This window comes from Nerophis lumbriciformis, linkage group LG18 (genome assembly GCF_033978685.3).
Source record: "Nerophis lumbriciformis linkage group LG18, RoL_Nlum_v2.1, whole genome shotgun sequence".
NCBI classification, from domain to species: domain Eukaryota; kingdom Metazoa; phylum Chordata; class Actinopteri; order Syngnathiformes; family Syngnathidae; genus Nerophis; species Nerophis lumbriciformis.
In genome coordinates this window covers 15,216,324-15,241,122 of record NC_084565.2, presented here as the reverse complement: position 1 = coordinate 15,241,122, position 24,799 = coordinate 15,216,324, and the positions used below count along the sequence as shown (strand labels likewise).

Sequence of the window (24,799 nt, the reverse complement as noted above, 5' to 3'; positions counted from 1 at the left end):
AAATCATTGTATTCTGTTTTTATTTACCATTTACACAACATGCCAACTTCATTGGTTTTAAGTTGTGTACTAAGACTAGGTGTGCAATTCATAACTGGTGCAGACCGCCATATTTAAATTAGGATTTTGTGTGTTCTACCTGCTGTCACCATGTAGACACTTATTTACTGCACTTTCTTGTTATCATGCCTCGACAATAGAGGTGCGGAACATGGTCCACTCGGACTCAATGTCCAGCACCTCCCTCGTGACATGTTCAAAGTTCTTCCGGAAGTGGGAATTGAAACTCTCTCTGACAGGAGACTCTGCCAGACGTTCCCAGCAAACCCTCACAATGCGTTTGGGCATGCCATGTCTGTCCGGCATCCTCCCCCACCATCGCAGCCAACTCACCACCAGGTGGTGATCGGTAGAAAGCTCCGCCCCTCTCCTCACCCGAGTGTCCAAAACATGAGGCCGCAAATCCGATGACACAACTACAAAGTCGATCATGGAACTGCGGCCTAGGGTGTCCTGGTGCCAAGTGCACATATGGACACCCTTATGCTTGAACATGGTGTTCGGTATGGACAATCTGTGACGGGCACAAAAGTCCAATAACAAAACACCACTCGGGTTCAGATCCGGGCAGCCATTCTTCCCAATCACGCCTCTCCAGGTTTCACTGTCGTTGCCAACATGAGCGTTGAAGTCCCCCAGTAGAACGAGGGAATCACCCGGGGGAGCACCCTCAAGTACTCCCTCGAGTGAATCCAAAAAGAGTGGGTACGCTGAGCTGCGGTTTGGCGCGTAAGCGTAAACAACAGTCAGGACCCGTCACCCACCCGAAGGCGGAGGGAAGCTACCCTCTCGTCCACTGGGTTGAACTTCAACGTGCAGGCTCTGAGCCGGGGGGCAACAAGAATTTCCACCCCAGTCCGTCGCCTCTCACTGCTGGCAACGCCAGAGTGGAAGAGAGTCCAGCCCCTCTCGAGAGAACTGGTTCCAGAGCCCTTGCTGTGCGTCGAAGTGACTCCGACTATACCTAGCCGGAATTTCTCCACCTCGTGCACTAGCTCAGGCTCCTTCCCCCCGAGCGAGGTGACGTTCCACGTCCCAAGAGCTAGCTTCTGTAGCCGAGGATCGGACCGCCAAGTGCCCTGCCTTCGGCTCCCGCCCAGCTCACATTGCACCCGACCTCTATGACCCCTGCTATGGGTGGTGAGCCCATTGGAGGGGGGACCCACGTTGCCTCTTCGGGCTGTGCCCGGCCTGGGCCCTATGGGGACAGGCCCGGCCACCAGGCGCTCGCCATCGTGCCCCACCTCCGGGCCTGGCTCCAGAGGGGGTGACCCGTGTTCGGGCGAGTGAAATCTGAGTCTCGGTTCTTGTATTTCCATAGAAGTCTTCGAGCTGCTCTTTGTCTGATCCCTCACCTAGGACCAGTATTTATTTTTATTTTGACAAAATATGTGTTGCAATATTGGATACTATTGAAGTTTAAAAGGTATGCAATGTCATGTAGTTCATTCAAATTTTTCTGCCAAAATGTAAAAAAAGTAAATAAATAATTTAAAAAATATAAGATTGTTTATTGCCGCATATTATTTGCAGGCATTTGTGGGCCATATACAATGATGTGGCGGACATTGTGATTGAGAAAAGTGTTACAGATTATAGATGTGTGCTGCTGGGTCAACACATGGCACACAGGTGGGAGCATGGTAACATGAATGTGCAGAAAAATTATCAAGTGTCTCCGTGGTAAAAACCCTGTATGCATGCAAAATCCTCTTTTAAATAAGGTGGTCTGCACCACTTTTCAATTGCAAACAAATTGTTAGTAGTTCACACGCAACACACCCGCTATTCTATTGTTTGCACACACCGTTTATCAGGTGGGATTTGAATCTTAGCAAATCAGGCCCTTAGTTTACAGTGCATTGCTGTAGTTGTACACTCCTTTACTTTCTCTTTTTTTAATGTGAATTGCAACCACACCATTTAGCTCCTCCCCCTTCTGCTACGTTGCCAAGAAGGCTGCCAAGTGTGTGTCAGTACAACAGTGAGTGTTGTTGTATGTTGTATGTTGCTGTGTGGACATGCAAGTGGTTACCTTCGCACTGCAAGCAGCACACGCTGGTCTGAAAACACAAAGAAATGGAAAATGAAAATGTTATTACTGACACTAAATGAACAAAATCAAAAGAAGAAGTTGTGCATGTTTCATATTGGACATCGACAGAAGATGTTCACATATCTACACTTGGCATTTTCATGCCTCCAACCAAAATGTGTAAGTAGAACAATGTTCCTACACAGTTTTATTATCTTCATTTATTTTGAGTAATTATTTTTCATTTCGGATTTTCCTACATACATCAAAGCTTTCACGAGTTTCACAGAAAATCAGATGTAGTTTTAATGCAAACGCATGTGATTATTAAAAATAAATTATCGCTTTATCAAATATGAATGAAGATTAATCACACACGGGTTACGGCTTAACGTGCGCATTGTTGCACGGCCTGTGATCACGAGAAGTGGCCAATTTGGCTTCAAAACAGAACTTTAGATCAAACTGAGGGAACTTGTCGGTATTGCAGCGACGAACGTTCTAATCATCGGTGCACATCAACTTTAAAATACCATCTTAAAGCAAAACACGTACTCAAGGATGGTGTCGATATCATAAATGCTAGCTCCATCGACAACAACAGAGAACGGTGCACTGGCTGTTTACCTGTGTCAATGTTGTCAAAAAAAGTAGCAAAGTCAAGTTAAACATATGCCTTTGCTAAAAGGACAGCCACTGTATGTAAACCACTTAACATCTGCAAAGAACAAGTCCTGCAAGAAGATGTCACGTTGTAGAATACCTTGAAGAGGCAAACTAACAACAAGGATAAACCGACTGTACTACTGTCGGAGGCAGATATTTACATATATCCGAATTTTAGTGTTACTTATTTTCTTTCATAGTCATATTTGAAAACAGCTCGTGTTTTCCATTTATTCTCTTTCTGTTTCTCTGCAAGTAAACTGTGTGTGTTAACCTTGAATTCTTTGGAATATGTTTTGACTAGCATGTGTTTTGACTAGGGAGAGGAAAGAGGAGAGAGGGTTTTGGGGTCGGGAAGACAGACCATTTTGGCGGCGCGATAGAATGTTCTATGCTGGACTGGTCTCAAATGTATATCTGCAAAGCTTTGAAAATATACAACAAAATACCTATTCTGTCTCTGGTGGTTTTTCTACTCAGCTTTAGTGTCGTAAAGAGCTTGGGAGCGACTTGTGACTTGGATTCTCTGGGAGGAACAACTGGTCCAAAACGCAACACTACCCAAACAAAAACATCAAGTTGCATCTACTGGCTCAATGTGAACTTATTTTGCCTACTGGAAAAAATTGGACATTTGTAAGTAATCACAACGAGCTGGGGACGCATTGTGCCAAAAAAAGAGATCAACTTTGTCATCTGAAGATGCAAATAAGCTTATTTGTTTCAACAGCTGGTTACTCTAAAGTGGAGTAAATGCAGATTTAAAGGCCTACTGAAACCCTCTCCTACCGACCACGCAGTCTGATAGTTTATATATCAATGATGACATCTTAACATTGCAACACATGCCAATACGGCCGGGTTAGCTTCCTAAAGTGCAATTTTAAATTTTGCGCGAAATATCCTGCTGAAAACGTCTCGGTATGATGACGCCTGCGCGTGACGTCACGGATTGTAGAGGACATTTTGGGACAGCATGGTGGCCAGCTATTAAGTCGTCTGTTTTCATCGCAAAATTCCACAGTATTCTGGACATCTGTGTTTGTGAATCTTTTGCAATTTGTTCAATGAACAATGGAGACAGCAAAGAAGAAAGCTGTAAGTCGGAAGCGGTGTATTGCGGCAGGTGTTGTGCTGTAGAATGCACCCCCTGACTGTTGTGCCGGATAACACAGCCGGTGTTTCATTGTTCACATTCCCGAAAGATAACAGTCAAGCTTTACCATTGGCCTGTGGAGAACTGGGACAACAGAGACTCTTACCAGGAGGACTTTGAGTTGGATACGCAGACGCGGTACCTTGAGTACGCATGCAGCTGCGGCTTCCAAACATTTGATCGCTTGCCCGTACGTGCGTGCCGCTATGTGCATGTCACGTACGTAACTTTGGGGACTTTGGGGAAATATATGTGCTGTATGAACTTTGGGGAGGTGAATGGTACTTTGGGCTGTGGGATTGAGTGTGTTGTGCAGGTGTTTGAGTTGTATTGGCGGGTTATATGGACGGGAGGGGGGAGGTGTTTGTTATGCGGGATTCATTTGTGGCATACTAAATATAAGCCTGGTTGTGTTGTGGCTAATAGAGTTGTGTTTATTTACTGTTTTAGTCATTCCCAGCTGAATATCAGGTCCCACCCGCCTCTCACAACATCTTCCCTATCTGAATCGCTCCCACTGCCCTCTAGTCCTTCACTCTCAATTTCCTCATCCACAAATCTTTCATCCTCGCTCAAATTAATGGGGAAATCGTCGCTTTCTCGGTCCGAATCGCTCTCGCTGCTGGTGGCCATGATTGTAACAACGTGCGGATGTGAAGAGCTCCACAACCTGTGACGTCACGCGCATATCGTCTGCTACTTCCGGTACAGTCAAGGCTTTTTTATCAGGACCAAAAGTTGCAAACTTTATCGTCGATGTTCTCTACTAAATCCTTTCAGCAAAAATATGGCAATATCGCGAAATGATCAAGTATGACAGATAGAATGGACCTGCTATCCCCGTTTAAATAAGAAAATCGCATTTCAGTAGGCCTTTAAATGGTGCACTATGTTAAGTTGTTTATGAGTACCGGTACATCTACAACATTATCGATTAGTAACTGTACCTTGTTTGCAATAATATCGCAAAAACTTTCAAAATGTGCACTTAATTTTTACTGTACTTACTCTCACCAAGTTTTGAACAGATCAATGACATGCAATTCAGTAAACATTTAAAAATGTTCCTGTATGAAATTTTGACTACCAAATTTCATTTATATCCAAAATAAATATTGGGGTATTTTCTTTATGCAAGCAAATAACAATCAGGATTAATCACAGTTCTAGAGGGTGATTAATCTGATTTAAAAAAAAATTGTTACTTGACAGCCCTAGTTGTTTTTTTCTATTATTATGTTACATTCCAGTTGATGTTAGAAACTAAAAATGATGAAGCTGGAATAAAATGTTCAAAACATACCTGACAAATTGTTTTATATTGCATATTAATTAAGGTGTTTTTTCCATATGAGTTTTTTTCATATGTGCCCATAAATCTAATATGTTCATTCTATCATCGAAACAGACAAACATTACAATTCTTTACCATGTTTACTTCTCTAAACGCGTGACGTCATGTTTTGTGCACGAGGGTCACTTTAAGCAAACGTTCATATTCATATCACATCTTTTGTAAGGTGAACAATTACATCAACAATCTGAATTGTGCATTATATCCTGCATGTAAACACAGATGAGATAAAATAAGATTGGAATATTTATTGTCCTTCAACAAGCATACACATTACACCAGTTCAACGAAATTTTGGACACGGATTCTCTCCTCAGTGCAGAACAGGCAAATAATAAGAACATTTAGAAATAAATATAAAATATAAAAATACATATGGAAAAAATATAGAATAAATTATTTGTATTTTTTCTTGTTTCAATCATCTGAACTGTGTTGAAAGAACACAGCAGGAAACTGTTGTGAATATGTCAACATAGCTGCTAATTCATTTTGAAGCATTGATACGCATGTATAAATATACATACACCACATGTAAACAAAAAAATGCAACAAAAATGTCAATGTATGCACTGAAATGTTCAAATATAGAAAACAAGCAAACAATCCGTCATCAAAAAAAAATCATACAGCAAAACACAAATGTAAAAAACTTCTGTATAAACGTACAACACTTAAAACCTTTAGCATATCAGTATGTGGAATTAAATTATGCAATGGATCAAGCAAAGAAATCAAACAAAGCACTAATATGATTCAGTTTAAGAGACTGTTCAAACTACAAGTGTTCACAAAGTACAAAGAAGAACAATTATGATTAACATCTTGAATTTTTTTTTTTTCAAGATAATGATTATTTATGTATTTAATCATTGTTTACTTAATTATGGTATTTTATTTATTTATTCACTGTTCTGTTATAAACGGAGAAAAAGGAAATGGGATAAAATTGCTATGATATGAAAAGGGGTAGGGATTAAATAAGCTCTGCTTCTTCCTACTCCTTTTCGGACGTGCTTTAATGAAACAACTGCATGTTCGAAAAAAAAACCTGAAACTGAACTGAACTTTTTGGGAACACATATGGGTTATTTATGCATTCTAGCATGTAAAAATGAATGCGAGCAAAAGTCAGCTAACAATGAATGTAATAGAAGTCATTGTGACATTGGGACTATTGCGCCCATAAAATACTCTGAAAAACATCCAAAGCCCTTCACCAATGTTTTATATACACGCTGTAAGTATATATGTAATGTAGTGACAAGTGACAATTTACATATTTCTGTAATTTTAAGCAATCATTTTACATTAATTAATTTAATTTCCTCCAACAACACCTCTACTACAACTCATGGCAGACTTCTCGAGAGCCAACAATGAATACTGAGGAAAATTATGATCCTTTACCTTATATTTTTCAGCCTGAATATACAAACCCTGTTTCCATATGAGTTGGGAAATTGTGTTAGATGTAAATATAAACGGAATACAATGATTTGCAAATCATTTTCAACCCATATTCAATTGAATGCACTACAAAGACAAGATATTTGATGTTCAAACTCATAAACCTTATTTTGTTTTTGCAAATAATAATTATCTTAGAATTTCATGGCTGCAACACGTGCCAAAGTAGTTGGGAAAGGGCATGTTCACCACTGTGTTACATGGCCTTTCCTTTTAACAACACTCAGTAAACGTTTGGGAACTGAGGAGACACATTTTTTAAGCTTCTCAGGTGGAATTCTTTCCCATTCTTGCTTGATGTACAGCTTAAGTTGTTCAACAGTCCGGGGGTCTCCGTTGTGGTATTTTAGGCTTCATAATGCGCCACACATTTTCAATGGGAGACAGGTCTGGACTACAGGCAGGCCAGTCTAGGACCCGCACTCTTTTATTATGAAGCCACGATGATGTAACACATGGCGTGGCATTGTCTTGCTGAAATAAGCAGGGGCGTCCATGGTAACGTTGCTTGGATGGCAACATATGTTGCTCCAAAACCTGTATGTACCTTTCAGCATTAATGGTGCCTTCACAGATGTGTAAGTTACCCATGTCTTGGGCACTAAAACACCCCCATACCATAACAGATGCTGGCTTTTCAACTTTGCGCCTATAACAATCCGGATGGTTCTTTTCCATCTTTGGTCCGGAGGACACGACGTCCACAGTTTCCAAAAACAATTTGAAATGTGGACTCGTCAGACCACAGAACACTTTTCCACTTTGCATCAGTCCATCTTAGATGAACTCAGGCCCAGCGAAGCCGACGGCGTTTCTGGGTGTTGTTGATAAACGGTTTTCGCCTTGCATAGGAGAGTTTTAACTTGCACTTACAGATGTAGCGACCAACTGTAGTTACTGACAGTGGGTTTCTGAAGTGTTCCTGAGCCCATGTGGTGATATCCTTTACACACTGATGTCGCTTGTTGATGCAGTACTGCCTGAGGGACCGAAGGTCACGAGCTTAGCTGCTTACGTGCAGTGATTTCTCCAGATTCTCTGAACCCTTTGATGATATTACGGACCGTAGATGGTGAAATCCCTAAATTCCTTGCAATATCTGGTTGAGAAAGGTTTTTCTTAAACTGTTCAACAATTTGCTCACGCATTTGTTGACAAAGTGGTGACCCTTGCCCCATCCTTGTTTGTGAATGACTGAACATTTCATGGAATCTACTTTTATACCCAATCATGGCACCCACCTGTTCCCAATTTGCCTGTTCACCTGTGGGATGTTCCAAATAAGTGTTTGATGAGCATTCCTCAACTTTATCAGTATTTATTGCCACCTTTCCCAACTTCTTTGTCACGTGTTGCTGGCATCAAATTCTAAAGTTAATGATTATTTGCAAAAAAACATCAAATATGTTGTCTTTGTAGCATATTCAACTGAATATGGGTTGAAAATTATTTGCACATCATTGTATTCCGTTTATATTTACATCTAACACAATTTCCCAACTCATATGGAAACGGGGTTCGTACAGAGGATGAGCTACACGTTTTAGAAGCTGAGTGATAAACAGATCCAGCAAGTAGCACAATTCCACTATTTTAGCGGAGCCGTGATCTCAAGTAAACAAGAAATACAAACTACGAATATAATAAAACAAACACTTACTGTACAATGTCTGCGCTAACTGGGATGCCGACTGATAGGATGTTCATATCGTCCCGTTTTGATGAAGAATAAACATAAACTTCAAGCTGATAAAAACGAAAAAAAAAAAGTCAAAGTTGACCAACTTCTCGGATTATGACCATAACTTTCTACTATACAAGTGAGAGAATATTACAGCATTAACTTTCACCAATTCAGAAGCGATTTAGCAACTCAGTACATATGTCAATTGTTGCATAAACTAGTTACCTCTCTGAGATCACGGCGCCGCTAAAAGTAGTTCCTCGGGGTTAGTGCTTATATTAACATTATTGCTAATACAGTACTCGTTTAATATCCAGGTCACAAAATGTAAATGTAGTGTTGTTGGCATTTTTTTGGGATGTTATTTTAAGAGGGCTTTATGTGGGTGCAATATAATACTCCCATTAGCTGCATTTGTTTTCCACCTCATACTTGCTGTGTTTTACGATGTATTCTTGTCTTACAAAGGGATTGTGAATGATTGGCGAAATTCAACAAAAAAGTGCAGTTCCCCTTTAAAAGTTAACACTTTTTAATAGGGATGTTCCGATCAGGGTTTTAAGCTGCTGATACTGATCCTCCATGAGTAATATCGGCCAATACCACTACCAATACCAATCACATGTACAAAACCCAAAACCAGTGAAGTTGGCAAGTTGTGTAATTCGTAAATAAAAACAGAATACAATAGTTTGCGAATCCTTTTCAACTTATATTCAACTGGATAGACTGCAGAGAGAAGATACTTAATGTTCGAACTGAGAAACATCCATCCATCCATCCATTTTCTACCGCTTGTCCCTTTTGGGGTCGCGGGGGGTGCTGGAGCCTATCTCATAATTTTTCTTTTTGCAAATAATCATTAACTTAGAATTTAACGGCAGCAACACATTGCAAAAAAGTTGGCACAGGGGCATTTTTACCACTGTGTTACATGGCCTTTCCTTTTAACAACACTCTGTAAACGTTTGGGAACTGAAGAGACCGATTTTTGAAGCTTTTCAGGTGGAATTCTTTCCCATTCTTGCTTGATTGATTGAAACTTTTATTAGTAGATTGCACAGTACAGTACATATTCCGTACAATTGACCACTAAATGGTAACACCCGAATAAGTTTTTCAACTTGTTTAAGTCGGGGTCCACGTAAATCAATTCATGATGTACAGTTTAAGTTGTTCAACAGTCATCAAATTTACAGTCAAATTTTACGCTTCATAATGCGCAACACATTTTCAATGGGAGACAGGTCTGGACTACAGCGTAAAAATGTTTAAACATTAACAAACATTATTTTGAAAAAAATAATATCCATTATCCAACAGTATTAATCATGTACTGATACTATTTTTGGTATCGACTCCATCGAACTGTGCATTGATCCGACCCCTCTTACGTGTCATGCACTGGCTGCAACAGTGCTGACACAACAGTTGCTGTTACATTAGTCTTCCAGTACTAATATTACGTTAGAATGATACTTAAGTAATTTAGAATTACAGTTCATTGGCTGTAATGAAGGAGATTATTATTAGCTCAGTGGAGTGTCAGCCAGATGGGATCAGCATTAAAATAAATTAATCGGCAATGGCAATCACAACACATTTTTACGGAAACCGGGCATTACTAAATGGTGACCGATCGGCACATCGCTACATTTTCTTCTTCTATTACAAAAACTAATTTACTCTTATCTACTGCTAAAATTATGTACTTTTTCATAAGTACAAAAACATCAAATGATTTACTTATTATTATTTATTACTCTTATCCACTAGTAAATATACCCGTATTGCAGGGGCGGATTAAGAAATTTTGGCCCCCTGGGCCTGACATGGTCTTGGCCCCTCAACCCCGCGCGTGCACGCGCACACGCACTATGCAAGAAATACTGTATACTGTGAACAGACATGCACACTGTACTGTACAGAAGAGTGCACATACTGCACACACACTATTAGGTATACCACACAGACAAGCACAGGTTTCACACAGACACAGGTAGGGGGAGGGGATAAATGGCCTAAAAATAAAAATTTTGGAACTTCAGTGATGGTGCATTGGGTCATTTGAGAGATATTATGTATTGGAAGTTGGTACCTATCATGAAATAAACCCCCCACCCCACCCAAAAAACTAAATTGGACATGATTTTTGCCCCCTTTTCCTCCCTTCTATCATTAAAAATAAAATAATATCTTAGAAAAACACTTTGGCATAACGGCAGCTGTGCAGCAAATTGAGGCTCAAAGTCTGTATCTATTTTGTGGGAAAGCTTGAGGAGGAGAAGGAGAAAGGTAAAATGATAACACATGCATCGGAGAGCACCACAAAGAAAGGTGTAGGCCAGTTCATGGTACAAGGGCTGCATGCAGGTCAAGATAGCCCATTTCCTCTGCCTGTCTTACCCATTCACCGAGAGACCACCGAGGACATAGAAATGCAAGTGGATATGGGGTTCGAAATACTGGCGTCGGTCAGAGGAGTCAATGTGGAGGATGTTTATAAACTTGTAGATGCACATATGACTGACAGCACAGAGCACAACAAAGGCTTTTCAAAGCTGTTGGCAGAGATGAACAACTTGGAAAAACCAGCAGGGCAGATCTTTTGTGGCACCCACACTACACTGGGCTTCAGCAGTGCCATGAATAAAGTGATGCGGTTGGCGGAGGCCGATATGAAGATGGAGCAAGTGCTACAGAGTTTCATGGTGGATCTGGATGTAGACAGCAAGAATGCTATAGTGGCTGGACAGGCACTGGACATGTCCTGAACTCAGTGTCAGACGTGGCTGCCGAATACTTGGATGAAGTGAAGCAGCTGACAGATCTCATGCTGCCCCATCTGAAGACTGTCCTGGCCAGGCAGAGGATGGACTATGGGATGGATGAGGAGACCTTCCCAATGGACCCTGTCAGTGAACAGGCTAGTAACATTGATGGCACCCCTGTGCACAACATTGGGATGGAGAGACAATGTGGCAAGGTGGACTACAGACTGAAGAAGTTGGGCACACTGAACGCAGTCAATAGGTCAATAATTTTACAGAAGAGCCAGGACCTTCAGAGGTTTCAAGGCAGCAGCACAAGCAAAAAGAGAGGTTGAACTCAACTGGAGTAAACTCATGAAGGCAAAATTCGAGAGTTGGGCTGACGAGGAACAAGAGATGGCTCAAAGACAGGAGAAGAAGAGACTAGACATGCTGGACACACTGAAATCTTTTGGTGGCCCCTTCACGATAGTGGGGAAGTTGAAAAGTTCCTTGTCGATGAAAGTCTGAACAAGAATGCAAAGCTGCAGAGAATGAAGCTTGAGGTTCAGTTTGCCAGAGAAAGCACCAAGCTTCTGCCTAAAGTCAATCCTATCTTCAGAATCCAGGTGACAGACAGTTCCCAGAAATGGCGAAAGTGCAACTCTCCCAGTCATAATGGATACTTAGAATTTTATGGTGGTGGTAAGTATTCATGAAAACAGGTAGCCTAACATTAGTGAATGGGTGAATTCTGGAAATAACAACCTAAAAATCTTACACAGTGCACCTTTAAGCAAGGGGTTTCTTTCGTGCTTTCAATTTCGCAAAATCATCCACCACATCATTGAAGTCCAACTCTCTTGTCAGCTCACTCTCAATTGCCATTAGAGATAACGCATTTAATCTTTTCTGAGTCATTCTTGTGCGCAGCTCATTTTTGACTCTTGACAAAAGAGAGAATGAGCGTTCTCCCTCACAGTTACTGACCGGTAGAGTGAGAAAAATCTGTAGCGCAATGTATGTATTAGGAAACGTAGGCTGTAGTCCAAAATGTATTATTGTTTTGAGCAGTCCTGAAGGGGTCCTCTCCTCATCAGTGTTGTTGAGCTGTATAAAAGATTTGAACTGTATAAGCTCCTGTCCAAGACTTTCATTGAGGTCAGATGAGTATGATTCAGTGAGAATCTTGGCCTTGTGAAGGACTGAAGCATTGGACTCTGTATCCAAAGAGAAAAGGACACTGAACAAATTGTTCAGATGTTTGTAGGCCTCCAGACGGTGATTAAGGCTTGAACTCAGTTGATCAATAGAGGCAATAAATGTCTCTATTTGAAACAGTTGCCTTCCCTCAAGCACAACATCTGGGGATGCTGATTCATCAGCAAACTTTTTACGTTTCTTCGTCCGTTCAGCCCTGTAAGATGGGGTGCCACCCAACATGTTTAAGGCTTTCTGCTCAAAATGATCAAATAGATCTCTTTGGGAGAGAACAAAGGTGCGCAGAGATTCCAGCAATCTAACTGCTGTACCAAGGTCCATGTCTGCTTTTTGAAGTTGCAGACTTGTGGCCTGAAATCTGGACAGAACAGTGTCCCAAAAGCCTGCCATGAAGGCCATCTCAAGTGAATCCAGCTTCCGCACTAGACTGTCAGCTTCAGTTTGTGTGTCTCGTTTCTCTGTGTCATCAGTGGAAATACCCTGTAGTGCTGCTCTTATTTTACTGTAGTTCTGCCACAGTGCTTTGGTAGATTCTGCACGGCAACTCCAACGCGTGTTGGATAAAGCTTTAAGTGTGAGATCTATGTTGGAATTGCCAAATACCCTGTCCCATCGGTGTGTGGATGCAGTTGTGAAGTTGTAAATAGACTGAATCAAGTCAAAATACTTAGAGACTTCATTTCCACATCTGTCAATGCTGTTGACTCCCACCAAATTCAAAGAGTGAGCTGCACATGGAATATAGTGTATTAATGGGTTGCTTTTCTTTAAGTGAGCCTGCAACCCATTATACCTCCCTGACATGTTGCTGGCATTATCATAAGCCTGCCCCCTGCAATTTGACAGCTCTAACCCTAGATTTTCCAACACAGACATGACACAGTTAGCCAAACTTTCACCTGTATGGCTAGTAATGGGCTCAAAACCCACAAAGCGTTCAACAACACTGCCCTCTTTGCTAACAAAACGGAATATGAATGTCAATTGGTCCACATGAGATAAATCTGGGGTTGAATCCACAATGATAGAGTAGTATTTGCTTGCTTGCCGTTCATCTGCTATAGCCTGTTTGGTTTTTGCACCCATCAATTCAATGAATTCCTCACAAATGGTGGAGGACAGATATGAGGTATTACCTCGACCCATCTGCCCAAACTTTCTGATGTGATCCTTTAGAAAGGGATCAAATTCAGCCAGGACCTCCAGAATACCAAGGTAGTTCCCATTGAGAGGAGACCCTAACGATTCATTTTTACCCCTAAATGCAAGGCCCCTTTCTGCAAGGAATTTAATGACTGCAACAACTCTTTGTAACACCTGCCTCCAATAGCTGCTCTCTGCCTGAAACTGTTTGAACAGGTCTGCATCAACTGTGGCACCTGTGGCGCGGTTCAAGACTGCTTGCATGCAGGTTATGTGCTCAGCACTTCGCTCATGTTCACCAAATCTTTCTGAGTGTTTCCAATCACAATAGCCTGTCACAAAAGAATGCGTTTTTGGGGAAAACAGTTTGCATGCAAAGCAGTAAACATTACCAGTAGAGGGAGAGTACATCATCCACTCTCTTTGTACTCGTTGTCCATTGGGCAGGTGTGAAGTAAAATGTTCATTGTTTAGGCATCGGGTTTTGCCTCCTAGCCCACTGTTCCTCACAGAAGCTGGATAATGGCTGTGACGGTTGTGAAATGATTTTGCACCTCTTTGAATAAGAACTTCCTTCATTGACTCAGTGAGGGTATCAGCCCATTTAGCGGGATCACTAGGTAGAGTTGTCACTGTAGATGGTGTTGAAGAAAGATTCAACTCATTTTCTATGCTGTCCAGAGGTGCAGTGACCTCACATTCATCCGAGCAACTGGCTACTGCTGAGTTGGTTGAATCATTAGCATCCGAAGCATTTGGTTCAGTGCGTACACTTGTAGTGGTCTCAGGATCTTGGGAGCTACATGCTAGCTCAGGTGCATTGCTAACCTTAGCTGAATTTGCAGTAGCATTTATAGAATTGCTTTCAGCAGATGTCTTTGTACTGAAGAAGCTGGAGATATTTGGAACACTCTCAAGTAAAACTGATTCCTTTTTTTTCTTTTCTTGCTGAATTTTTTTTCTAGCTCCTCCACTTAGACGTTTATGATCCATATTTCCCTTCTTTCTGTGCACATTGGCTCTTTGCCTATCACAACAGCTTAACCAACTATGTGTGTGTGTGTGTGTGTGTGTGTGTGTGTGTGTGTGTGTGTGTGTGTGTGTGTGTGTGTGTGTGTGTGTGTGTGTGTGTGTGTGTGTGAGTGATGCAATTTTCAAAACTAGCAATCTAGCATTAACAGTCAAAAGCAGAAATCAGCTGATTTCTATAAGAACTGATAACAGATTTCCAATCAATGCTAAACTCAGACAGCGAAAGTCACTAGATGACGTTTTGAGTCGCCAGTCATGTATGGCCAAAAGTCTCTAAATCGAATGCCAACGTTGCTTAATCGCCAACACACTGGGACTCACTGAAGGACTGACAGTGAATAAAAAAAGATGATTAAGATAATTGTGTACTTTTCTCTTCTGATATTTTCACTAAGGACCCCAAGCTATCTGCATGCAGCAACAATGTCTGACAGACAGGAGAGCGGAGTGGTCAGTGATGAATGGCAAGGGAACAGACTGATTTGTACTGAGGAGAAAGAGAGAGCCAATTACAGTGAAATAAATTCCAAAAGAGCCAAGTGACTAGCTGAAGGCAGGGACAAATGCCTTGGAGTGACCAACAAGAGTGCAAAGTACCAAATGGCAAAATGTGGGAAGACCAACAGGCAGATCTGCTTTTACCACTTATCTTCACAACCAAAAAGTCGCTAAATGATGTTTTCAGTCGCTAGCCAGGTATGGCCAAAAGACGCTAAATCTAGCGGTAAAGTCGCTCAATCACACTGACAGTGAAACAAATAATTTAAAAAAAGATAGTAATCGTACAATGTCTTGTACTTTTGTCTTCTTTCTTAATATTTCTCAAAGGACACCAAAATGTCGCTATCTGCAGGCAGCTTGCTAGCTATGATGGCAGCAACAATGTACCTTAGAGTGACTGACCAACAAGAGCTCAAAGTACCTAATGGCAAAATGTGGAGAGACAGTCACAATAAATTGCATTAAGATGAAGAGAACTGTTGCTATTATTAATTTTAACAACAACCAGAAAGTCGCTAAATGTCACCAGCCAGGTATGGCCAAAAGTCGCTTAATTGGCCACACACAGTAACAGAGAAACAAACAAACAAAAAAAAAGATCATAAAGATAATAGTTGTACAACTTTGTGTACTTTTGTCTACTTTCTAAATATTTTCACAAAGGACACCAAAATGTTGCTATCTGCAGGCAGCTTGCTGGCTATGATGGCAGCAACGATGTCTGCCAGACAGGAGAGAGTGGTCAGTGACGATCGAATCGAGAAAATGACAAAATGGGTCAAAGACCAAAAAGTTATTAACTGACAGCAGTGACAAATGTCAGACTGTAAACTTTTTTGAAAGAAAAGGACAAAATGGGAAGATGCTGATAATAACAGCAAAATGGAAAATATAAGAATTTCCAAGTAATGCTCAACTCAAGTGTGTGTGTGTCGTGTGTGTGTGCGCGTTAAACTTCTTGTGGAATGATTTCAAATTATCTCTGAGTCTGAACTGAGGGAAAGGAAACCAAATTTTGAGCAGTCACTCACGAGTTCAAAGTACCAAATGAGGAGATTCTAAAAGAACAGACCGGTTTATGAAAGACTCGATGGGGGAGGGGCACAGCTAAGAATACTTGAGTGAGATAGAGCTTTTTGATAATGATAATTTGTCAGAGTAAGGTTGTGTAATCAAAATTTGAGAATGAGCTTTGCCAATCAATCAAGAATATTTGCATTAAGTTCTGTGATCAAAATTCAGAAACAACCTTTAATAATTGATAAAGAATATGTGAGTGAGGTTGTGTGATCCAATTTGAGAATTAGCTTTGATAATAATGATTGAGAGCCTCTGGCCCTCTGTGGATCGTGGCCGCGGGGCCAAGTTGGCCTGGCCCCTTGGGGCCTCTGACCCTCTATGGATCGGGGCCAAGTTGGCATGACCCCTCGGGGCCTCTGGCCCTCTATGGATCGTGGCCGCGGGGCCAAGTTGGCCTGACCCCTTGGGGCCTCAGGCCCTCTGTGGGTCGCGGCCGCGGGGCCAAGTTGACCTGGCCCGTTGGGGCCTCTTACCCTCTATGGATCGTGGCCGCGGGGCCAAGTTGACCTGGCCCCTTGGGGCCTCTGGCCTTCTGTGGGTCGCAGCCGCGGGGCCAAGCTGGCCTGGCCCTTTGGGGCCTATGACCCTCTGTGGGTCGTGGCCGCGGGGCCAAGTTGACCTGGCCCCTTGGGGCCTCTGACCGTCTATGGATCATGGCCGCGGGGCCATGTTGGCCTGGCCCCTTGGGGCCTCTGGCCCTCTGTGGGTCGCGGCCGCGGGGCCAAGTTGACCTGGCCCCTTGGGGCCTCTGACCCTCTATGGATCATGGCCGCGGGGCCAAGTTGGCCTGGCCCCTTGGGGCCTAAGATTATTATTTTTGCAAAAGTAGTTTTGCATGCGTCGCGGCCGCGGGGCCAAGTTGGCCTGGCCCCTTGGGGCCTCTGGCCCCCTGGGCCTGGGCCCGGTAGGCCCGTTCATTAATCCACCTATGCCGTATTGGTATGTACAATAAAGTATCTGCTTGCACTCTTGTCCGCTATTAAATATATGTACAATAATTATAAAAACATTATCCTGTATATCTTTTTATGAGGATAAAACTTTCCTGACTGTCTGCTCGTAATGACATTGTAATATCCTTCAATAAAAACATCAACAAGCATGAAAAAACTCTTACCTTTTGCACAGCAAGCAGGAAGATGGCCAAGAGAAAAGAGGAAACTTGACTCTGCAGCAACAGCAAACCTGCATAACACACAGACACATTCTTGTATTTACCACCTTTTTGAGACCTGCGAAAAATGCCTACCTCTTTAGGACTACCCTTTTTAGATATATAAATATTTGTATTTACAACATTAACCATATATACAAACTATGCAAATATAAAAAGGTAAGCTTTTAGTTAATTATTTGGGGGATTTTTTTTGTTTGCAATTGGTTTTTAACCTTCATTATTTACTTCAAGGTATTACAGTATGTCTCCAGCCATCCATCCATTTTCTACCGCTTGTCCCTTTTGGGGTCGCGGGGGTGCTGGAGCCTATCTCAGCTATGTCTCTCTCTCTCTTTCTCTCTCTCTATATATATATATATATATATATATATATATATATATATATATACCGTATTTTTTGGACTATAAGTCGCAGTTTTTTTTCATAGTTTGGCCGGGCTCCAGTGCGACTTATATATGTTTTTTTCCTTTTTTACTATGCATTTTCAGCAGGTGCGACTTATACTCCGGTGCGACTTATACTCCGAAAAATACGGTATATATATATATTTTTTTTTTAAATTAATGTTGGCCAAAGTGGGTGCATTTCAAATGTCTTACACACACTTGTTATTACATATGTTGGCCAGAGGGGGAGCATTTCAAATGTTTACACACACTTATTTCATACGTTGACCAGAAGGGGACCACATTTAAAACCGACACAGTCAATTTGAAAAATCCCTCCTTTTTGGGACCATCCTAATTTTGGTAGATATCACCACCAAGGGGTGCAAATGAGACATTCTCTATTACAATAGTTCTCAACCTTTTTTCAGTGATGTACCCCCTGTGAATTTGTTTTTAATTCAAGTACCCCCTAATCAGAGCAAAACATTTTCGGTTGAAAAAAAGAGATAAAGAAGTAAAATACAGCACTATGTCATCAGTTTCTGATTTATTAATTTGTATAACAGTGCAAAATATTGCTCATTTGTAGTGGTCTTTCTTGAACTATTTGGGAAAAAAGATAGGTTTGTATTTATACTTATAAAGGATGTTTGAATTGTTACTATTTTTAGAATATTTAAAAAAAATCTCATGTACCCCTTGGCATACCTTCAAGTACCCCCAGGGGTACGCGTACCCCCATTTGAGAACCACTGCAATGCAATGGTTTTCTGTATTGGGACCATTATTTATGTCCTAACTTGTTCTCACACGCACACACGCACACACGCACACACACACACACACACACACACACACACACACACACACACACACACACACACACACACACACACACACACACACACACACTCACTGTTATCAAACCTAATTATATCAGTTATTGAAGTGAATGACTTATTTTATAGAGGGCTTCAGATTTTTGGCTGAAGTATCCCAAAATGCATTGCCGTTGGCCATATTATAAGGCTAGCATCATCGTTCACGATAGCGCTATACGTACTTTCCCAAACTATTCCATGGCTGTGATGCGAAGGAGAAATGTTGTGAATCTTTAGATAAAAAGCGCCTTCGTCATTGTAAGAAGCAAACAGCCATAATTGGATGCAAGGATGCATAAAAGATCGATAGGTCTGAGTGGAGCAGAGACCACGACATCTTCTCCGATGTCTGATAGCTGGACTTTGTGAATTTGTGATAAAAGTCTAGAAAGCTATGACCGCTTTGTTTACGGATGGGTTCATCACGTTTGTGTTTATCTGTAAAAACCCAGTGGACATCGTGTTGTCAGGCAGCATTGAGCGTGTTTACAAACGAAGCCTTCAAATATGGTCGACGGCAATGCATTGTGGGAAATGTAGAAACATCCAAAAGCCCTCTATACAAACTGTATTGATATCCATCCATTCATTTACTACCGCTTGTCCCTCTCGGGCTGGCGGGGGGTGCAGGAGCCTCTTGGTGTTCATTACATAATAAAAAAATGTGACTAACTAAAAATAAGTGTGTCATTTCTGTATAAAATATAAACAGTTGCTGAACATTTTTTGGGAGAAATTTGCATTTTGTGGATGTTGCAAAATCCTAATTAAAAATATAAAATATGTGTAGAGACTACAAACAAGTCCACAGGAGACTTTAACCACACAAGAGGGTTTTCAAGCTCTGACTTCTCCTTGGCACAATAGCTAGTGTCGGAGGCAGATATTTACATATATCCGAATTTAAGTGTTACTTCTTTTCATTTCATTTTCATATTACAAAACAGCTAGTGTTTTTCTTCCAAAAGTGGTCTTTTGGTTGTCTGCAAAACTGTGTGCTTAACCTTGAAGTGAGGAATGTTAGAGAGAGAGATAATAAGCATTTGTTTTGGCTAGAGAGACATGACTGCCAGGGACTTAAGAGGGGAGAGGGTTTTCGGGGGGGCAGACCATCTTGGCGACGCAATTGAATGTTCTATGCTGGACTGGTCTCAATGTATATATGCAAAGCTTTGCAAATATATTAAAAAATACCTATTCTGTCTCTGGTGGTTTTTCAACTCAGCTTTAAGTGTCGTAAAGAGCTTGGGAGCGACTTGTGACTTGAATTCCCTGGGAGGAACAACTGGTCCAAAACACAACACTAGTCATGACAGGTGCATTATATTTGTTTCGCATAGATACTTTTAAACTGTACTATGTGGGAGTTTGGTGCACTTCTGTAGTAAACCAAATGTTTATATGGTTAAACTCCTCGTATCTACTGATGGAAATGAAACAGATAATATATATTTCAACTATCCATCCATCCATCCATCTATGCATTTTCTACCGGTTGTCCCTCTCGGGGTGGCGGGGGATGCGGGAGCCTGTTGGTGTTTATTACACAATAAAAAACGTGACCAACTAAAACTAAGTGTCATTTCTGTATAAAATACAAAAGTGGAATAAAAAAAACAGTTGCTGAACGTTTTATGGGAGAAATGTGCATTTTGTGAATGTTGCAAAATCCTAATTAGAAATATAAAATATGTGTAGAGACTCAAAACAAGTCCACAGGAGACTTTAACCACACAAGAGGGTTTTCAAGCTCTGACTTCTCCTTGGCAAGTCACAGGTGGAGAAAATCCTCAGTGCTGAACTCTGTAGAATTTGCACCTGGCTCGCTGACAACAAGCTATGCAGACACTTGGGTAAAACGGAATCCATCCTATTTGGGTCCCACATCAACCTTAAGAAAGTCAGTGACTTCACTATAAAAGTGGGTGACATTGTTATCACCAGGAAAGATGAGGTCACCTACCTAGGTTCCACTCAAGAGGCTAATCTTTCCTGTGATAAAATGGCAACCAAGGTAATCAAAAAGGTCAACCAACGAACGAGATTTCTCTATAGAATCTCCTCTCTGGTCAACAAAAGCACCATGAAGATTCTAGCGGGAACTCTCGTTCAACCCTTTTTCGATTACGCATGCACCTCCTGGTACCCTAGCACCTCCAAAACCCTCAAATCTAAACTCCAAACATCCCAGAACAAGCTAGCCAGGTTACTTCTAGACCTCCACACCAGATCACACCTCACTCCTACCCACTTCTCCAAAGTGGACTGGCTCAAGGTGGAGGACAGAGTAAAACAACTTGCACTGAGCCTAGTCTATAAAATCCGCTACACCTCCCTGATACCGAAGTACATGTCAAACTACTTCCTTAACGTAAATGACCGCCATAACCACAACACCAGGGGGAGCTCCACTAACCACGTTAAACCATACTTGCCAACCCTCCCGGATTTTCCGGGAGACTCCCGAAATTCAGCGCCTCTCCCGAAAAACTCCCGGGACAAATTTTCTCCCGAAAATCTCCCGAAATTCAGGCCGAGCTGGAGGCCTAGCCCCCTCCAGCTCCATGCGGACCTGAGTCCGCTTTCTTACAATATAAACAACGTTTACAGTAAAGCAGTTCGTCTGCCGTAAACAGCAATGTTGTGACACTCTTAAACAGGACAATACTGCCATCTAGTGCATTTGATGAAAGCACTTTTGTGCGTGCCCACAGCAATGCATCATCAGAGTTCAGCATGGTTAGAAAGATAGTGACAGAAAATAGAACAAGGATGGACAATTCAACCCTTAACTCAACAATGAGTAGATGAGTGTTATGTGTGTGTATATGTGTAAATAAATGAACACTGAAATTCAAGTATTTCTTTTATTTTTATATATATATATATATATATATATATATATATATAATAAAATAAATATATATTTATAGCTAGAATTCACTGAAAGTCAATTATTTCTTATATACATATATATATATATATATATATATATATATATATATATATATACATATATATATATATACATATATATACATATATATATATATATATATATATATATATATATATACCCATCCATCCATCCATTTTCTACCGCTTATTCCCTTCGGGGTCGCGGGGGGATATATATATATATATATATATATATATATATATATATATATATATATATATATATGTCTTAATAAGGTTATCCAAAAAATAGTGCTCGATACCGTAGTAGAGCGCACACATATATATATATATATATATATATATATATATATATATATATATATATATATATATATGAAATACTTGACTTGGTGAATTCTAGCTGTAAATATACTCCTCCCCTCTTAACCACGCCCCCGCCCCGCCCACACCCCTCACCTACCGAAATTGGAGGTCTCAAGGTTGGCAAGTATGCGTTAAACCCAGATTCCGATCTAACAAAGGTCTTAACTCATTCTCCTTCTATGCCACATCAATATGGAATGCACTCCCAACAGGTGTAAAAGAAAGTGCATCTCTATCCTCCAGAGGTGTGGACTCGAGTCACATGACTTGGACTCGAGTCAGACTCGAGTCATGAATTTGATGACTTTAGACTCGACTTGACAAAATGTAAAAAGACTTGCAACTCGACTTAGACTTTAACATCAATGACTTGTGACTTCACTTGGACTTGAGCCTTTTGAATTGACATGACTTGACATGACTTGCTACTTTCCCCAAAACCCAAAGATGAAAAAGTTATTCGGGAGCGCTCCGTATTTTTCATTGTGTACTTGTCTATCAGCGTTGCGTGTGTCAGCTGGTGTGGTCTCAGTACAACAGCCAAACAAATTAGATCTACTTTGTTTTCATCACACAGCATTCATCCAATCAAATTGCAGGACAACCAACGAAGAAGACATGTCCAAACCACACGCCAGTGAACAAAAAATGATACCTAAAATAATTTTGTTTGGGTATAAAAATTACGAGGTGGTCAACACAAAACGGTTTGCAGTATGCAACACATGCGGTTCGAAAATTACTGATGGAGAGGCAACAACTTCCAACTTCGTCCGGCATTTGAAGTTGCACAAAGAACGGTAAGTTTTGAATGTAAGATAACGTTTATTGGCTAAGTAACGTGACTTTTATTTGCTGTGTAGTTAAATCAGTGAGGCTGTAAACTCACTGCTAACGTTATAACGTTATTGCAAACACGGGAATCTGTTGCAGTTCACTACCTTATTCATACTTTTTGTTCAGTGATTTTTTTTAAGCAGGGTTACGTTAGTCAATATATCACACGTAACGTTAGACGGCGGTCAGCAGCACCGCGTATTTTAGCCACCTAAAAAAAGACAAAAATAGTAAAATAAAGGTCAGTTAAAATGTATACTATATTATGAATATGTGTACCGTTTTAGCTAGCTTTCTGACATACTGTTGGTTGTTTACCTCAGTGGTCCCCAACCACCGGGCCGCGGCCCGGTACTGGTCCGTGGATCGATTGGTATCGGGCCGCACAAGAAATAATTTTTCTTTTTTTTCTTTTTTTAATTAAATCAACATAAAAAACACAAGATACACTTACAAGTAGTGCACCAACCCAAAACAACTCTCTCCCCCCTTTTGTTCTGGGCATTGAACATGAAGACTCTTCCTTCACTGTTCCGAGTGGCCATGAGAGTCTTGGCAGTGCCTGCCTCCAGTGCTCCAGTGGAGCGAGTTTTCAGCCATGGTGGCATCATACTACGCCCCCATCGTGCACAAATGACTGACAGACTCTTGGCTAATTTGGTCTTTTGCAAATGCAATGCAGCATAGGGCCCTGACATATAAAAAGTACAACTTTTTTGTTATGTTCACGTATATGTCATGTTTTTTCAATGTTAACACTTTTGTACAAATAAGTACATTTGCACTTTATTTTTCAATGTGTTTGTTCTGTAAAGGAATGAGTTAATGTTTAAAATGACTGGTTAATAGTGCTATTATAAAGTGCAATGTCAGCACAATTTTCTTTCCTGCAATTTAAAATGCACTTGTTTTAATAAATAAATACAGCGTTTGAAAAGCATACACAATCTGTGTTAATATATTAGTCTGTGGTTAAAAGGACTTGAAAGGACTCGAAACTCAAAATGCAGGACTTAGGACTTGACTTGAGACTTTCCAGTCTTGACTTTGGACTTGACTCGGGGCTTGCCTGTCTTGACTCGGGACTTGACTTGGACTTGAGGGCAAAGACTTGAGACTTACTTGTGACTTGCAAAACAATGACTTGGTCCCACCTCTGCTATCCTCCTTCAAAACCGCACGAAAAGAACACCTCCAGGCAACTTCAACCCTAAACTAACACCCTCCCTTCCACATCCTACATCCCCGGATTGTAAATAATCAAATGTAAAGAGTCAAATGTAGATACTTATTCTTATGCTTTCTGATCTCTCTCTCTATGTTCACTACTTGCTGTACATATCCTACCAAGTCAGTCCTACACTGTTTCTCTGATGATGCAATTGTTGATGACTGAAGTGTTGATATCAACTAAACCTAACCCCTCCCTCCATATCCCACATCCCGGATTGTAAATAATGTAAATAATTCAATGTATATACTCTGATGATTATCTTGTGTGATGACTGTATTATGATGTATATCTGTACATTCGGGTGTTACCATTTAGTGGTCAATTGTACGGAATATGTACTGCACTGTGCAATCTACTAATAAAGTTTCAATCAATCAATCAATCAATCACTCAATCAATGGCATAATAGCTAGTCATGACTGGTGCATCATATTTGTTTCGCATAGATACTTTTAAACTGTACTATATGGGAGTTTGTTGCACTTCTGTAGTGAACCAAATGTTTATATGGTTAAACTCCTCATATCTACTGATGGAAATGAAACACAAATAATATATATTTCAACTATCCATCCATCCATTTTCTACTGCTTGTCCCTTTAGGGGTCGCGGAGGGTGCTGGAGCCTATCTCAGCTGCATTCGGGCACTAGGCGGGGTACACAAGTCGCCACCTCATCGCAGGGCCAACACAGATAGACAGACAACATTCACACTCACATTCACACACTAGGGCCAATTTAGTGTTGCCAATCAACCTATCCCCAGGTGCATGTCTTTGGAGGTGGGAGGAAACCGGAGTACCCGGAGGGAACCAACGCAGTCACAGGGAGAACATGCAAACT

The 24,799-nt window shown here is 41.0% G+C and overlaps 1 protein-coding gene across 3 annotated transcripts in view; it reads right to left on the bottom strand.

Annotated features, from left to right (window-relative positions):
* The window catches only part of spire2 (spire-type actin nucleation factor 2), a 117,078-nt gene that overhangs the window by 12,388 nt on the left and 79,891 nt on the right, over positions 1–24,799 (bottom strand). For all 3 annotated transcript variants that reach the window (XM_061977731.2, XM_061977730.2, XM_061977732.2), the window contains exons 12-13: positions 17,270–17,337; positions 2,096–2,123 (exon numbers count right to left, since the gene is read on the bottom strand). In XM_061977731.2, coding sequence (XP_061833715.2) covers positions 2,096–2,123; positions 17,270–17,337 — 96 coding nt within the window. The remainder of the gene's footprint in view (positions 1–2,095; positions 2,124–17,269; positions 17,338–24,799) is intronic.